This window comes from Hipposideros armiger, unplaced genomic scaffold (assembly GCF_001890085.2).
Source record: "Hipposideros armiger isolate ML-2016 unplaced genomic scaffold, ASM189008v1 scaffold_64, whole genome shotgun sequence".
Taxonomy (NCBI): Eukaryota; Metazoa; Chordata; class Mammalia; order Chiroptera; family Hipposideridae; genus Hipposideros; species Hipposideros armiger.
The window spans coordinates 5,062,315-5,078,636 of NW_017731414.1; the positions used below are offsets into that span (position 1 = coordinate 5,062,315).

General features: G+C 38.4%; 1 protein-coding gene across 1 annotated transcript in view; it reads left to right on the forward strand.

Moving 5' to 3' along the window:
- PIWIL2 (piwi like RNA-mediated gene silencing 2) overlaps positions 1 to 16,322 on the forward strand; it is a 79,360-nt gene that overhangs the window by 19,872 nt on the left and 43,166 nt on the right. Inside the window, exons 10-19 of the mRNA XM_019641810.1 lie at positions 961 to 1,149; positions 1,743 to 1,827; positions 2,509 to 2,598; positions 4,018 to 4,158; positions 6,939 to 7,052; positions 8,078 to 8,266; positions 10,321 to 10,422; positions 11,008 to 11,124; positions 11,702 to 11,790; positions 12,880 to 12,985. Of these exons, the coding sequence (XP_019497355.1) occupies positions 961 to 1,149; positions 1,743 to 1,827; positions 2,509 to 2,598; positions 4,018 to 4,158; positions 6,939 to 7,052; positions 8,078 to 8,266; positions 10,321 to 10,422; positions 11,008 to 11,124; positions 11,702 to 11,790; positions 12,880 to 12,985 (1,222 nt within the window). The remainder of the gene's footprint in view (positions 1 to 960; positions 1,150 to 1,742; positions 1,828 to 2,508; positions 2,599 to 4,017; positions 4,159 to 6,938; positions 7,053 to 8,077; positions 8,267 to 10,320; positions 10,423 to 11,007; positions 11,125 to 11,701; positions 11,791 to 12,879; positions 12,986 to 16,322) is intronic.

The window sequence follows — 16,322 nt, forward strand, 5'->3', positions numbered from 1 at the left end:
CTGATCTGGTAATGTATGTTGTGAGTCTCTAAGAAGGGGTTATAATATGTAGAATGAACTTAGCTTTCTTGATTATGGAACCTTCTTCACCTGCTCATGACCTCTCAAGGGACCAGTGTTCCTGAGGAATATACCCTGGTGACACTGGCCCACAGAAAAAAGTCCAAGCTCTGATCCTCGACTTACAAGGGAATTCATATCTGTCCCCTGCCTGTCTTCAGCCTACACGTACCATCTTCTGTTCCTCTTTTCACCTACTCGCCTCCCCAGTCCCAGATCCCGGATGGCTCCCTGTGTACTGCCCGTTGCCGCTGCTAGAGTCACTCATTCCCCTGCCTTGGCGTTTCTGCCTGGCAGACTGCCCGTTCAGGTGTCAGCTGCCTCTAAATTTTCCTTGACGCCCTGAGCATATTCAAACATGGTTTTTCTGTGAGTTTTCTGTGTTGCCTTGTTCATGGCATCGTTAGGTGACCACAAGGGTGTATTTGTATATGGTGAGCCTTTTCATCTCTGCATCTTTAGCATCTTCACCATGGCTGCCTTCTGATAGGTACTGTAGTTCCTTTTTTCAGCTAGAAAGAGCAAAGATAGTTGAAAGAATGTTTTATTGTCCCTCTCTGGGCTATATCCTAACAATGATTACACAAAAAAGTAATTATTTTGGTGACTAAAGTCCCTTCTTTTAAGGAATACAGTGAATTTTATTAATTTGTAGTTGCTATTTTCAATTTGATTTTTATCCTTTCATTATTTTATTATTATTATTATTATTATTATTATTTTTGGTAATGTTAAAAAGAGATGAGAGTCCTATCTCTTAAAAGAGACATCTGGAGCCTTTGGTGCTTTATATTAATAACTGTGATTTTACCCGTAAAATACTTATTTGCATCACCGATCCTTTTCGTATTGCTCAGCGTATACAAATGTGATCCAGAAGTCTTTTGTTTCTTTCCAAAGGCATGCGATATATCAGCAGAACAAAGAAAACTTCCAGGATGAGTGCACTAAGGTTCTGATTGGCAATATTGTCATAACCCGATACAACAATCGTACCTATCGTATTGATGATGTGGATTGGAATAAGACTCCAAAAGATAGCTTCACAATGTCTGATGGGAAGGAGATCACATTCTTGGAATACTACAGGTAGAGAAAAGAGACTGGGCTTGCGCCTACAGGTGGGGGTAGGTTGTAGTCTACAATGCTCTAGCAGGATATTGAGTTCCATAGTGGCATGGGACAATTGGACACTTTAAATAACTCGATTGGTAATGTGCCTAAGATTGAATGAGCTCCTTTGCAGGCTTGAACCTGAATATGTCACCCTTACAGTTTCATTTCTTTCAGTACTTTTGGCAGTTACTTTATAAATTAATCTCAGGGCTTTGAATTGTATTTCCTTTGCTGATTTGGTTAGAAGTCTGCTTGGAGAGATTTAATGCAAGTCATTCATCATTTAACATAGTATTTTCCTTTCTAGTTGCCTAAGCCCTTTAGCCTGATGCAGTTTAAACAGAGCCCTTCCTGGACTTTTAGCCTATTTCTCCTCTATTTAATTACAAAGTAATTTGAGCCTGTTTTCCCAGTTATAATTATGCTATGATGCATTTCCGATGGACCCTTGATAAAAGGACTATGCAAATTTGTACCTCTAGTCCTGGTGAAGAGACTCAGACTATGTTGCTGTAAGAGTAGTGATGCAGCTTCTGAAATTTTTTCCTACCTCTGCCCTGCTGTAGCAAAAACTATGGGATAACAGTTAAGGAAGAAGACCAGCCACTTCTGATCCACAGACCCAGTGAGAGACAGAATAACCAGGGGATGGTGAGTGGGGGATGTCCATCAGCCGCTCTTGGCCTTCTTCACAGCGCTAGGAGCCGAGGAGCAGTGACTACAGTGTGGTTGGGGAAAGCTGTGCAGAGTTTTGTCTGGGTCATCTGGTCAGAGGTGCCACCTCACACTGTAGGATTTCCTTTTGAAGTCCCCATAATGAGGGGCTAAATGTGCACATGAGCGAGTTAGGTTAAGGAATCAGGAGAATGTGCTGCTAAAGATTAAAACACTAGATCCATTAGGAAAGTTTTAGACATTTTAGAAGGTGCTAGGAGCGGGGTGGGGGGGGGAGGGCAGGGAGTGCCTTGACACCTGACTCTTCTGTCTTAATAAGTGTAAGCCTGAAGATTGACAGGCTAAAATGAGATAGATGCATCAGCTTGATAGGATGTATTGTCGTAGCTTGTCTGGAGACCCAAAAGGGACAGAATTTTTTTTTTCCTAGTTCTTTCTAGCCTTTTGACAGTTTCAGTATTTTTTTCCTTTACCTAATACAACAGCTATAAGTATTGTGACTGAAGGGGAAAGGGTAAAATACTTGTTTCACTGCTCTCTTCTCTGGGGTTTTATATTCCTTAGTTTGCCAGCCCTGAGCATGGCATGTCCTGGACGGGTCAGGGGAACAGGATCTTCTTTCAGTGTCTTGTTTTCCTCTCTGCTCTTTCTTCAAAGCTGCTAAAAGGTGAAATCCTGCTTCTGCCTGAGCTTTCCTTCATGACTGGGATCCCTGAGAAGATGAAGAAAGACTTCAGAGCCATGAAGGTGAGAAATGCCTGCTCTGAGCAGGAGACCTTTCCAGTAGCAAATGGAGCTAGAACCTGGCCAGGCTTGCATCTTTACCCAGGCAGATGCGCTCTTCCAAGCTCCAGTTTTCCTTTCTGTAAAGCCTGATCCATGTCCCTTCCCACACACTGAGAGAGCTGATCAGAACTTCCTTTTGAAGGTTATTAGAACAGCAGAGTGACTGAATTATAAGGTACAAGGAAACAATTTTGTCTTCACCCTCACCAATCAAATGGATAACTGTAAACTGGCCATTTGATCATAAATGAGATTCTCTGAGAGCACTGAATATTTTAAATATTTTTTTACAAGCCTTCAGTTTATTTGAAGGGGTGGAGAAGATAATGTAACAAAAAGTCAACAGGTCAGAGCCTGATGAGGTAAAGGATAGTTTATCATGTGGGACTTGGGATGTCCTGGAAGTGTTAGGCTCAGTTCCCATAGGAAATAGCTGAGAAACATGAGATGAGTCCAGACCCTGAGCGCTTCACCTCCACACTGCAGCTCCTGGGGCTTTCCACACTGCAAATACTCTGTTGCTTCATGTCCCAAATCCTTGGACCATGCTTGTCTCAGATACCACATATTATGTTTTGTAACATAATAAAGAGCGTAAAGTGACACTCAAAATTCCTGTAAGAGATTTCTTTCCTGTTTACCTTCTGATACGTCTCATTTTAATATGTGTGTCAAGGGTCCTTCCTTACAACTCCCAGTTGCCCAATGACTTTATGATCACAGAGCTATCTGTATAGCTCCATAGACTTACGGAGCCTAATGACTACCTTTAACAACAGCTGTATAATTCATTTGTGCAAGAAGAAGAAAGAACTCACTTAAGTGATTCAGAATCTTCGTACACACTTGTGAGATACTCATTCCGCAATAAATATTTAGAAAGCAACTATTATGGGCTAACCACTGGACTAAAAAAATATGCCTTATGATGACATTAAATGGGTAGTATAGTGTGACAAAGTATAAGACTGGATGTGGTTTTTCATTCTGTTATGTTTGGCTATGTGCCTGGCACAGGACGTTTTTTCAAAATATTAAATAGGTATAATCAAGCCCCCTTTGCTTCTGTTTCGTAGAATTTCTTAGAAATAAATTTAAAAATTCAGAACATGACTTTGAGAAAGAGATAAGATTTAGACATTATGAGGAAGAAACAATAACATTTAAAATTCTTTTATGATTAAAATTTTAACCTTACACCTCATTCACATTCCTGAGAGATACTTATTAAAGTCTTCAGAGATATTTGAAAATTTCTACAGATTTTCAGTGACAACGGGGTTTCTTATAGAAACATTTTAGACACATTGGGGCTTATTTAATCTCATATTGGAGAATGTACTACTTATAACTTATTGTCTCCATTTTAATTTTGTTTAGGATTTGACCCAGCAGATCAACCTGAGCCCCAAACAGCACCATAGTTCTTTGGAATTCTTGCTACAGAAAATTGCAAAGAATGAGATAGCCAACAATGAATTAACACGCTGGGGACTCTCTCTGCAAAAGGATGTACATAAGGTAACCCAGAAGATGTGATAGGGTAGGAAGACAGCATTAACCAACGATTTTAGAGCTGTGTGAGACTGCAGTAACTTTCTATCTTGTCTTTATTTTGACGTTTTTGCTTTATTATTATACTTCTTTTGGTTCCTAGTCATAACACTTGAATTTTGTTGACTTAATTTGCCTAGTATCTCTTACAGATCTTTCCTCTGTATTTCCCAGGGATATGAGCTATTAATTTCCAGTGAAATAGATAGCAAAAGGAATATTGACTTAAAATTTATCTCATTTCAGTTTTCCAACCCAAATTATTAAAGTTTTATATGTCTTTTTCTTTTTTTCCAAGTTTTCTTTTCCATTCCCAATAATTAACTTGTATTTCTTTGAATATACTACTGTCATTCTTCCCGTAGACATAGTCTCAGACTTGTACGATCTAGTTTTCTTGTGGCCCTTCTGCCTGCGGTTTGCTGAGTCCTGTGTTGTATGTATTTCTGTGGCCTGATCACATGCAGAGGCAGCATGTGGTCAGTGGCAACGTCCTGGGCCTTGGTGACAACTTATTTGGCTTTAAATCTTCGTTCTAACACTTGCCATCTTGGTTACTTTGAACAACTTGCTTAGTATCTCTTAATTTATCTGTAAAATGAGGATAATGATTAAGAGATTGGTGAAATCTTTAGCATAGCATCTGACACATAACAAGTGCTCAGTAAATACTAGCTATTGGTACTTTTCACCTTTCCTTTGAGGTTATCCCAAAATAATTGTCTTTTCTTTAGTTCTCTTGCACTCTGAATTGACTCCTTGTTTAAATTTTTTTCCTTTTTTCTTACGTTTTTAATAAAAATACTGGATAGTCCATAAGGAAAATGTGGAAACTTTAGAAAATGTAAAGAAGGAAATAAAGACATCAGTAATCTCATCATCCAAACATAATATCTCTGATTTATTTTAGACACATATAAAGATTTTCAATGTATTTTCTTTCCCTAACTTTTCTGTGAGAGTAAATCTTTTTCTTAACTGTGATTATACTACATATGGTTTTGCATATTCTTTTTCATTTAATATTGTACCTTGAACATGTTTTCATGTTATTAAATATTATTTCAAGAAGTATAAAACATAAGCCAAAAAGAAAAAGTTTATCTATAGTCTTGCTATATTAAATAACCACTGTTTAACATTTTGTTACATATCCTTCAGTGTTACGTTTGTGTGTGTACTTGTGCACACTCATAGTATGTATTCATATGGCTTCCTTCTGTTCCCTCAGTATATTTAGAATGTTTTTCCATGTCATTTAATATTTTTCTAAATATTTTAATGGCTGCCAGATACTCATTTTAGTAACAATTTTTTTTACATTAAAATTGAATTTATGATTTCCCTATTATAAATAATGACTCAGTGAGCATTCTTGTAACTAAGTCTTTGCACGTGTTATTGTTTATTTTCATAGTCAACTTTATGGAGGTAAAATTATTAGGTAAGGGGACATTTTGTTTTTAGTACTTTTATTATACAGAGGTGTCAAAAAATGTATACACATTTTAAGAAAGGAAAACTGCATTAAAATTGTAATACTCAATATATACCAATAACAAAAGATGAATACAAGTCACCTTTGACTTCTGCAATTACAAGAGGTGCTCAAAGTGGTTACCATCAGCACCCAGACACTTCTGATTATGACGAACTGCTGCTTGAGCAACGTTGACTGAAGTGTCCACTTGTATACATTTCTTTGGCACCCCCGGTATGTTATCAGTTGCTCCCAAGAAAAGGTCAGTAATTTTTTTTATTTTCATAAGCATTCGATGAGTATGATTCCTTACACTCTTGCTAATATGGGTATTGTTATTCATTGTGTTAGACTTTCATATTAAGAAAACCGTTTTTTTGTTGTTGTTTTTTTTAAGCTGAGCCATCCTGCTACCTGTTGGCAGCTCAGCTCGGGCTAGGAATTGAAACGCTGTTGCTCAGAGCTCGAACTCTTGAGCAAGCTCTTAACCAACTGAGCCACTCGGCGGGCCCCTAAGAAAACCGTTAAAATTTTTTTCATTATAGGTAACATAAGTAACTGTTACTTTGTTGAAAAAGCAAATAGTAGAGGTCGTAGAAAGTAAAAATCCTCCGTAATTACACTTCCCCAGAGATAATCACTACTGAGTGTGGACTCATTGTTTCTGTGCTGCATACATTGATATTTATTTTGTGCAAAAACAGGATTATATTATATGTAGTTAGAAATGATTGAAGAATAGTCCATCATAATGACATATCATCAACCTAGTTACCTTCCTATTTGGGGATATTTAGATCTAATTGATTTGTTATTCTTAACTTTAATTTGTTCTTTGATTATATTATGCCTTCTTCTTCCAGCTTTTCCTTTGTGCCTTATTAAGAAATTTTACCTTTAATTTTCTACTTTCAATTTTCTCTTAAAATATGTTTATAGATTATTTTCCTGTTCATCTTGAAATTATACTTGTTTTACATTCATTCTCTGCTCTAAAGAGACAATGTTTTCTAATGCCTTTCTTGGAAGACCATGTTGGAAGCTTCAATAATTAAAGAGCAGTGTATATAAAAATTTTACCTGTATATGTCCAGGGTTTCATTGACATGGACTTGCTAGCATTTCATTTTTCTGCCATTCTCAGAAATTGTAGCAGGGATAAGTTTATATAGTGGAGCTGACCAGGCTCCAGAGAGAACAGTATCAGTGTTTTTCTAAATAGCGTATGTAGATGGCTCATGTCATAGGTACTTTATTTTCTGTTTAGATTGAAGGACGTATTCTGCCAATGGAAAGAATTAACTTAAGAAATACTTCATTTGTCACATCTCAGGAACTAAACTGGATTAAAGAAGTAACCAGAGACCCTTCCATCTTGACTGTAAGTGATTTTTTTTCCAGAAATCTCAATAAATTACTACTATATTTGGATGTAAGTGATTTTTGAGGTGGTAAAAAGAGGACCAGTAATCCTAAATGTGTGGAAATTAGGAAGCAGGAATGATTTAATGTCCTCTTTTCGAGAGAAAGTTCCAGCTGAATTTCCATTCTGAATTATCTACTAAACAGTGTTCTTCAAACGTAGCAAGGTGATGAGTTGCTAGAGGTAAGCCTCCTGCTTGACCATGGACTTAGGAAAGGAAAATAAATTGCTATGGTAATTATATAGTCCCAGCCTACAACCCATTCGCCCTTTATTCTTCCTTTTTCCCTGGCAGTTTCTGAAAGGTGTTATTCATGAAAGGCAAAATTAAAACAGGTCCGTACTAAGGGCACCAAACAGCAAAATGCTACATAATTATTTTTCAATGTCTTCGATTAACCTGGTCTTTATGGCCATACATAAAGTACTCACATCTGTTTCTAGAACTTTTTCTTGAAGTATATTTCAAGAAAAAGTACACTTTTAAGTGTATAGCTTGATGAATTTTCACAAGTTAAAAATAACCTGTGTAATCAATACCAAGGGTTAAGAAACAAAACTTGACCAGTGCCCCAGAAGCACCCCACCTGTGCTCCTAGTTACTGCCTACCTCTCACCCTGACACACCCCAAGAATAGCCGCTATGCTTACTTCTAAAAGCATAGATTCGTTTCAACTGTTTTTGCACTTCAAACCATACAGTATACATTCTTGTATGTTCGGCTTCATTTCTTCAACCTTGTATTGGTGAGTTTCACCCATATCATTATATATGGTTGTAGATCTTCCATTCTTATTGCTGTCTGGGATTCTGTGCCACAATTTACTTATCACACACATCTGTGTTATTAATAGAACGTAGATAAGACAAGAATCAAGCAGAAAGAGTAAAAAGCAATTTATTTTCTAGAATAACATCTGGCTGTGAGTGTGTGGTGTTCAAGTTGTGGGAAGTACTAAAAATAGCTTGTGGTTGTTCCTAGGTCCCCATGCATTTCTGGGCACTGTTTTACCCAAAGAAAGCAACGGACCAGGCCCGAGAACTGGTTAACATGTTAGAGAAGATAGCTGGCCCCATTGGGATGCGCATGAGCCCGCCGGCCTGGGTTGAACTAAAGGATGATCGAGTAGAGACCTATGTCAGAACCATTCAGTCCATGCTGGGAGCTGAGGTAATAATTTAATTTGAGTAGGTTTATAGGATGTCTGTTCTAAAATACTTGAATTCTTGATTTAAATGACCTTGGTTGTCAGTCTGCTGTTGATGTTCAGAAACCTGTGTGTTACTCATGTGCACATGAAATACTAAACTAAGAAAATACCCTTTACGCCCTTTGATTAATTTTGCTTCTCTCATTCTGTGTTGACACTCTCACTCAATCTAGTGTTCTGTTTGTCACGTAATTGGCTGAGAGAATAGCTGACTTAACTTCAGTTTGTTATCTATATAGGACATGTCGTGCTCAGAAAGCAACTTCTTGGGCCAGGTGCCATCCTGCACGATTCAGTACTGAGCTGTCACATTCTGGCCTGGCTTGAGATTCAAGTTGCTATGGTGATGAACTTGGCAGATGGCCCATCAACTAGGTTCTGATAGTCCATCAGGACCACTGGAGCTGAGCAGTTCATAGTACTCACAACTCGGTAGTTCAGGCCTGTAGTCCTTATCTCTTTGTAAAGAAAATGGAGGAAGAAGACTAAGGAGGAAACAAAAGCAGAGGAACATTTTTGGAAGTAATTAGTCCTTGAATTGAAGATCAGTTCTCGTGAGATCACTACTAGAATTAGATTATCTTGACAGAGCTTTCTCGGACGCACTGCTCTGGGTGTATCTATCCATAGCAGCACACTCATGTTCTCTGTCTCTTTGTAATTTCCCCCTGACTTCCCATGACAACCATACTCTGCCATTGCCCCCTCTCTCCCCCCGCCCCCCCCCCCCCGGGCCTGGTCATTGATAAAGTCTGCTCTGCTTGTAAAAGAACAACCCAGTTTAGTACACCAACTCCCCCATTTCACAACGTCTCATGTTCTGTTCATGAGAGTGTTGCCAACAGTTTTCCTGCAGCATGGACATGGACATGAGTTTCATTTACAGTGTTTACCAGACTTATATTGGTCTTGCTGTCTCTCTGTAATCTTTACAGCATTCTGTTTTGTTATTCTCTTTAGTAGGGGTCACAAACTCAAATGTCTACAGGAGCCAGATTGAGTAACACACATGAGTGGAGTGGGCCAGGAGGGGACTGTAGTGAACTAAAGAGAGTAAACCCCATGACTGCAGATAAAAGCCCAGCATTGTCATATTGATTATTTGTTTTTAATAGAAGCCAAAAATCTGGATTTGCGTATATGTGCACCTCCCTGTGTTTAAATGTTAATAATAATAAACCTGTAAATCATTGTAGGGACTGCAAAACCATATCTGTTTGCTAGATCCAGCCCATAGACGCCCAGTGTACAGCCTGTGGTCTACGTGACTGTGGAAGCTCTTTGATGTGATTGCTGGAACGTCCTCTGAGAACTCTTAATCTAACACTAATCTTGATTTGGAATTGCATACTATTGATTTACTGTTTATAGCTGTTTCTGGTATAAAGCGTTGGCAACTTTATTTCACTTGAGTGCTACTTTTCTTTATTCAGACTTTGGAAGGTCCTCTGTTTTTAATATTGGACTTTAAAGCAGTGAAGAGGGTGCTGATATGAGATGTGCTGCTGGCCATATCATTCTCTCTCCTAACCAAAGTGTCAGAGAGAACTACTTGTGGATTTGGCAGTAGCTTCATTTCCGTGTGCATTTGGCTCTAAATCCTTTCTTGTGGTATTGCATTCCATGTGTCCTCAGTTAAAGTTCTGTGGTAGAAATGTAATAGGTGCTTAGTTTACTAAAACATTACAGGGAATTGAAAGCAGCAAGCAATGAGTAATCCTTGTATATTTTCAAACCTGATCCTTTTCCAGGCATTTTAAGTCTCCTAATAAATAAATCAGCTCTCGGTAATTTATGGTCACTTATTATGTATCTGTGCAGAGAAGCCCTGGGCCCAACATTCATGGTCAAGGACCTTTTGCTGTGTTAGAATATCCACCCTCTTTCCTTCAGCCCCCTTTCTACCTTAAAGATTCTGTGGTTTTGCAGACTCTCAAACTGCCCCCGACTGGAACTTTGTCAGAGTCCCCTGAGAGTTCCAAATCCTGACTTATATATACTTTATCTCCTCAAGGGAAAGATACAGATGGTTGTTTGCATCATCATGGGCACCCGCGACGATCTCTATGCGGCCATTAAAAAACTGTGCTGTGTGCAGGCTCCAGTGCCCTCGCAGGTGAGTGGGAGCTGGGCAGGATGCACAAATGGAATCTAGCCCCCCTTGAAGCTTGGAAAAGAGGGGTACATGCGTGTTCAAGAAGACTAAAGGATCTATTAGACGCCAGCATGTGTAGACCCTCCTGGCGAAACCTTCCTCTTATTAGAGTAACTTGGAGAATAGCAGATGCTCTTCATAAAGGCGGCCTTCATGTTCCCAAATTAGTACTTCTGCTTGTTCAGAGGGCAAGTCTCCAGGTGGTTTCACGTGACTGGATTCTGAGAGTATAGGCTTCACTCTGAAAGGGGAAAGCTGTTTTTTTCTATGACGGCTAAAAAAAATTTTACTCTACATGAGATTTTTGGAAGTTTTTGTTGTTTTTTGATTTTGGTTTGTGGTGTGTGTGTGTGTGTGTGTGTTTGTGTGTGTTTGCAAGTGCACGTGCATGCCTAGAAACCATACAATTAGAGCTATTAATGCAAAGTATATTAATTGCTAACTGGAATTTCTTAAACAAATGTAGTATTTACTTTGAATTGTTTATATTGTCTGAGAGGTTGATAGTGTCCTCTTTACCCATACTTTTTGGTCCCTTCGTTATAGGTCATCAATGTCCGAACCATTAGTCAGCCCACCAGGCTTCGGAGTGTGGCTCAGAAAATTTTACTTCAAATTAACTGTAAATTGGGTGGTGAACTGTGGGGAGTGGATATTCCTCTGGTGAGTGATGCTGAGATATGTCTTCATTCAGTTCAGCTCTCCAGAGAACCCTGCCTGGCTGTTTTCTTTGTTTTCCTCGTAGAGTTAGCCCTGCTCTCAGTGCTTAGTAGTGTAAATGGTTCATTGCTTGTTTTGTATCATCCACGTGCTAAGAATAGTTTTTTTACATTTTTTAATGGTTGAAACAAAACAAAATAATATTTTGTATCACATGAAAATTATGTGAATTCAGTTTTCAGTGTCCTTAAGTGCAGTTTTATTGGAACATACCATACTCCTGTGCATACTATCTGTAGCTGCTTTTGTGCTGTAATGGCAGAATTGAATAGCTCTTACAGAGATGGTGTAGCTCACAAAGTCTAAGACCTTTATTCTTTAGTCCTTTACAGAAAAAGTTTGCAGATCCCAGGTCTAGATCTCTGACTTTGTCTAATGTTTAAGCTTAATTGTAATCTTTCTCTTTTTTTCCTAGAACTTACTTTCAGATGTTGCTTTGGGGTTCAGATAATAATTAAAGATGGGGTGATGGATTGCTTGGGGTTTTTCATTCATTTTTTTGTTCTGTTTTCTAATGCAGAAGCAGTTAATGGTAATTGGGATGGACGTTTACCACGACCCCAGCAGAGGCATGCGCTCCGTGTTTGGCTTCGTGGCAAGCATCAACCTGTAAGTACTCCTCCTAGTGCCATTTTATTTGGTTACGTTTTTTTGATGCTTAATCTTCTAAATACCCCAAATTTTTTTTGAGTATTTCATATTACAGTAAAAGTATACTTAACTTTTACATAACCCATAAAAATATACTCAACTCCTTCCTCTTTGTCTTCCTATGATATTAGTTTGTGTGATCTGTTTACTAAACTTGTCACATGTGTAAGTTTGTTCCTTAACTTCAGTGTAGTCTTCTTCAGAATGAGGGCTGTGTCTTGTCGGTGGTGAGGGATTTTTTATTCTGAGTTTCTCCTAGTCCATCTTCTATTAGCTACCACCTAAGGTTTGATGTATATATACTTTGAAATTCTCTTTTATGCATATATTAACACACATAGGTGCTGTATCTGTGCATAGGCACATGAATGGTACTGTGTATACTGTGCCTCAGCTTGATTTATGTACTTAAACTGTATATTTTGGACATTTTTTCCATATCAATGCAGGTAAATCTCAACCAATTCTTTGTAACTGCTGTATGGAGTTTATTGTATGCCACAGCACTATTTAACTTGTCCTCTGATGGTGGCTGTCTACATTGTTCAGTTTTTTCAATTGGAAGCAGTTTTGTAGCAAGCATCGACACTTATGCGTATATTTTTACAATCTGTATGTGGCCTTATATACAGAAGGTGCCAAAAAATGTATACACATTTTAAGAAAGGAAAACTGCATTAAAATTGTAATACTCAATATATACTGATAACAAAAGATGAATACAAGTCACGTTTGACTTCTGCAATTACAAGAGGTGCACCAAGTGGTTACCATCAGCATCCAGACACTTCTGATTACAGCAAACTACTGCTTGAGCAACATTGACCAAAGTGTCCACATGTAGACACTTTTTTTTGGCACCCCCGATATATCTTTTCCCCACATCACCATGTGTTTTTACTTGTAATGTAAATGCATTTACTACTTGTTGTTGGATTGGAGCATAGAGAAGCATGTCTGTGCTGATATTCACACTGTGGGCCTTCCTCTATGAGTGTGTGTTCATCTCTCTCTCTCTTTCTCCCCCTCCCCCTGCTGCCACCTCAGCACCCTCACAAAATGGTATTCACGAGTGGTATTCCAGATGCCTCATCAGGAGATTGTGGATAGCCTGAAACTGTGCCTGGTGGGCTCCTTAAAAAAGTTTTATGAGGTGAGTGAACAGAAAACCTAAAGTTGCAGATTTTGTTTTTGTTTTATTTTGTTTTGTTTTTTAGTTTCAGGTGTACAAAATAATGTAATAGTTAGACATTTCACCCCTCACAAAGTGATAACACCCTTCCCCCAATCTACTACCCCTCTGACATCATATATATCTATTACAATTCCATTGACTCTATTCCCTATGCTATACTCCATATCCTGTGACTATATATATATTAAATTATAGTTGACATACAATATTATTCAGCTTCAGCTTCAGGTGTACAGTGCAGTGGTTAAGCATCTACCCTCAGTAATATTTTTACTGAGATATCCCCTTGGGCAAGGGAAGTAAAAGAAAAAATAAACATATGGGATTACATCAAACTTAAAAGTTTTTTCACAGCAAAGGAAACCACCAATAAAACAAAAAGGCAGCCTACTGAATGGGAGAAGATATTTGTCAGTGATATATCTGATAAGGGGTTAATATCCAAAATTTATAAAACATTCACTCAACACCAAAAAAACAAGCAACTCAACTAAAAGACGGGCAGAGGACATGAAGAGACATTTCTCTAAAGAGGACATACAGATGGCCAACAGACACATGAAAAAATGCTCAACCTCACTAATCATTAGAGAAATGCAACTAAAAACCACAATGAAAGTTTCAAGGTTTTCAAGGACTGCTAACCTGAGCAGTTTAAGAGGAAGTCTGATTTAGTGGGAGGGCTCCCACATTGAAGGTGAGTCTCCTAAACAGACTGAAGAGTTCATCATTGCTGAGCAGGCAGCTTGATGGGACTGCTTTCAGGCTGCTGCTTGTACTGAGCAGCTTAAAGAGGTAAATGCTTTAATGCTTTAATTTGGTTTGGTGAGTAATAATTCCCCAGGTTGTCAGCCTGATGCCTGTAGACGTAGTCTTTGTGCCCTTATCAGGGAAGCTGGGGGTAAATTTCAGCAATTAAAGCAGTTTATGAATTTACTCAGCTTTATGGCTCTCATTAGGCGTTGCCTTTTTTCATTTTGATTCAAGACAAATGCCTCCCTGTAAATTACCTCTAGAATTTAAAGGAATGCTAACCATGGAGAATTGCTGTCATTAAGCTGATATTGGGTCTGGAACAATGAACAAGCAAAATACGGTTTTTACCTTGGCCAGTACATCAAAGGAAGCACTGATAAGTAGCTTTCATTTCTTAGGGTCAGAGGTAGCCCTCTGCATAGAGATTAACCAGCAAGAAATTAAACAATTTCATATGATTAAAGTCAGTCTCTAGAACTCTACCTTGTTTTTCATTAAAGTAATGTTTCTTACTGGTGTCCTTCAAATAGCTTGATACTGCTTGATACTATTAGAGATTTTGTAGAAAAAGTTGAATTTTTGTCTCTAGTAACATGTCCATATGACATACCACTTTGCCACCAAGTTCTATCACACCTTCCTTCTGCTTGTTGTTGTTGCTGTGATTGTTTTCCTTCAAATTTCTGTCTTTTAGGCTCATGCTCAGAAATTACTCCTGTGCAGCCTTTCCCATTTCCCCCCACTACTCCAGCCCCTAGCTGGACTTACAGCTTTATGTTCCTCCCAAGGTGCTTTGTTTATATTTTGTGTAGCAACTAGCGCATCCTGCCTTAGATTAGTTACTTGTCTTTCTGTCTCCCCCTTGGGTTGTAAATTACTTGAGCACTGTTTGGTTATCAATGGCTGTGTAACAAATTACTCTAAAACAGTGGTTCTCAACCTGTGGGTCACAAGCCCTTTGGGGGTCGAACGACCCTTTCACAGGGGTCACCTAAGACCATCATAAAACAAAAAGATATTTACATTACGATTCATAACAGTAGAAAAATTATAGTTATAGAGTAGCAACAAAAATAATTTTATGGTTGGGGGTCACCACAACATGAGGAACTGTATTAAGAGGTCGCGGCATTAGGAAGGTTGAGAACCGCTGCTCTAAAACTTAGTGACACGCAGTGAGCATTTATGGTGTTCACCATCAGGAAGCTGGACAGGGCAGGCACAGTGCGCTCCAGTTCCTCTCCATGTGGGCCTCTCTATGTGGCCTTTCCTCATGAGCTAATGTGGGCTTCCTCACACACAGCCTGGTGGCTGGGTTCAAAGCATGGGAGTCCCCTGAGAGAGCCAAGTACAAGTCCGGTCACCTTTTGTACCTTAGCCTGGAAAGTCATGTAGTGTCACTTCCACTGCATTCTGTTTGTTGAGTAGTATCCTTATGAAGATGCCCTAACATTTAGAGGAGACAGTGAACCTCAATTTTGTTAGAGGGTGAAACCACAACCCACTCCATCAGGTCCTTAGAAACTCTAACATAAAGGTTTAAAAAATATAGTTACATAGTTACAGCTTCTTGCTTAGAGATTGTTATGGGTTGAATTGTGCCACTAGCTCCCCTCTCCACCCCCGAAAAAAGAAAAGATGTTGAAGTCCTACCAATGAATGTAACCTTATTTGGAAATAAAGGTCTTTGCAGATGATCAAATTAAGATAAGGTCATTAGAGTGGGCCCTAATCCTATATGACTGTATCCTTATGAAAAGAGGAGATTTGGACACAGACAAACATACATACTCATAACTGTTTACCACAGTGCCTGCACCATATTTCATTTCTACCAGCAATGTAGGAGACTTCCAATTTCTCCACATCTTCGCCAACACTTTTTATTTTCCATTTTTAAATTATAGCCATTGTGAAGTGGTATCTCATTGTAGTTTTTAACTTGCATTTCCTTAATGACCAGTGATGTTGAACGTCTCTTCATGTGCTTATTTTCCATTTGTACATCCTCTTGGAAATGTCATTTCAAGTCTTTATTTCATTTTTAAATTGAGCTATTTGTCTTTTTGTTGTTGAGTTGTAAGAGGGTTTTTTTTTTTAAATACATATTCTGGATATGGAACTCTTGTCTGGTATATGATCTACAAATATTTTCTCCCATTCTGTAGGGTGTCTTCACTTTCTTGACAATGTTATTTGATGCACAAAGTTTAAAATTTTTATAAAGTCCAGTTTATCTATTTTTTTTTGTTCCTGGTGCTCTTGGTGTCAAATTTAAGAATCTATTGCCAAATCTGAGGTCATGAAGATATACCCCCATGTTTTCTTCTAACAGTTTTATAGATTTACATTTATAGATTAGCTCTTATATATAGTCATTGATCAATTTTGATTTACATTTTGTATACAGAGTGAGGTAGGGGGTCCAACTATATTCTTTTGCATGTGGGTTATCCACTTGTCCCGGTGCCACTTGTTGGAGAGACTGTATTCTTTCTCCGTAGAACGGTATTGCCACCCTTGTTAAAAATCAGTTGAC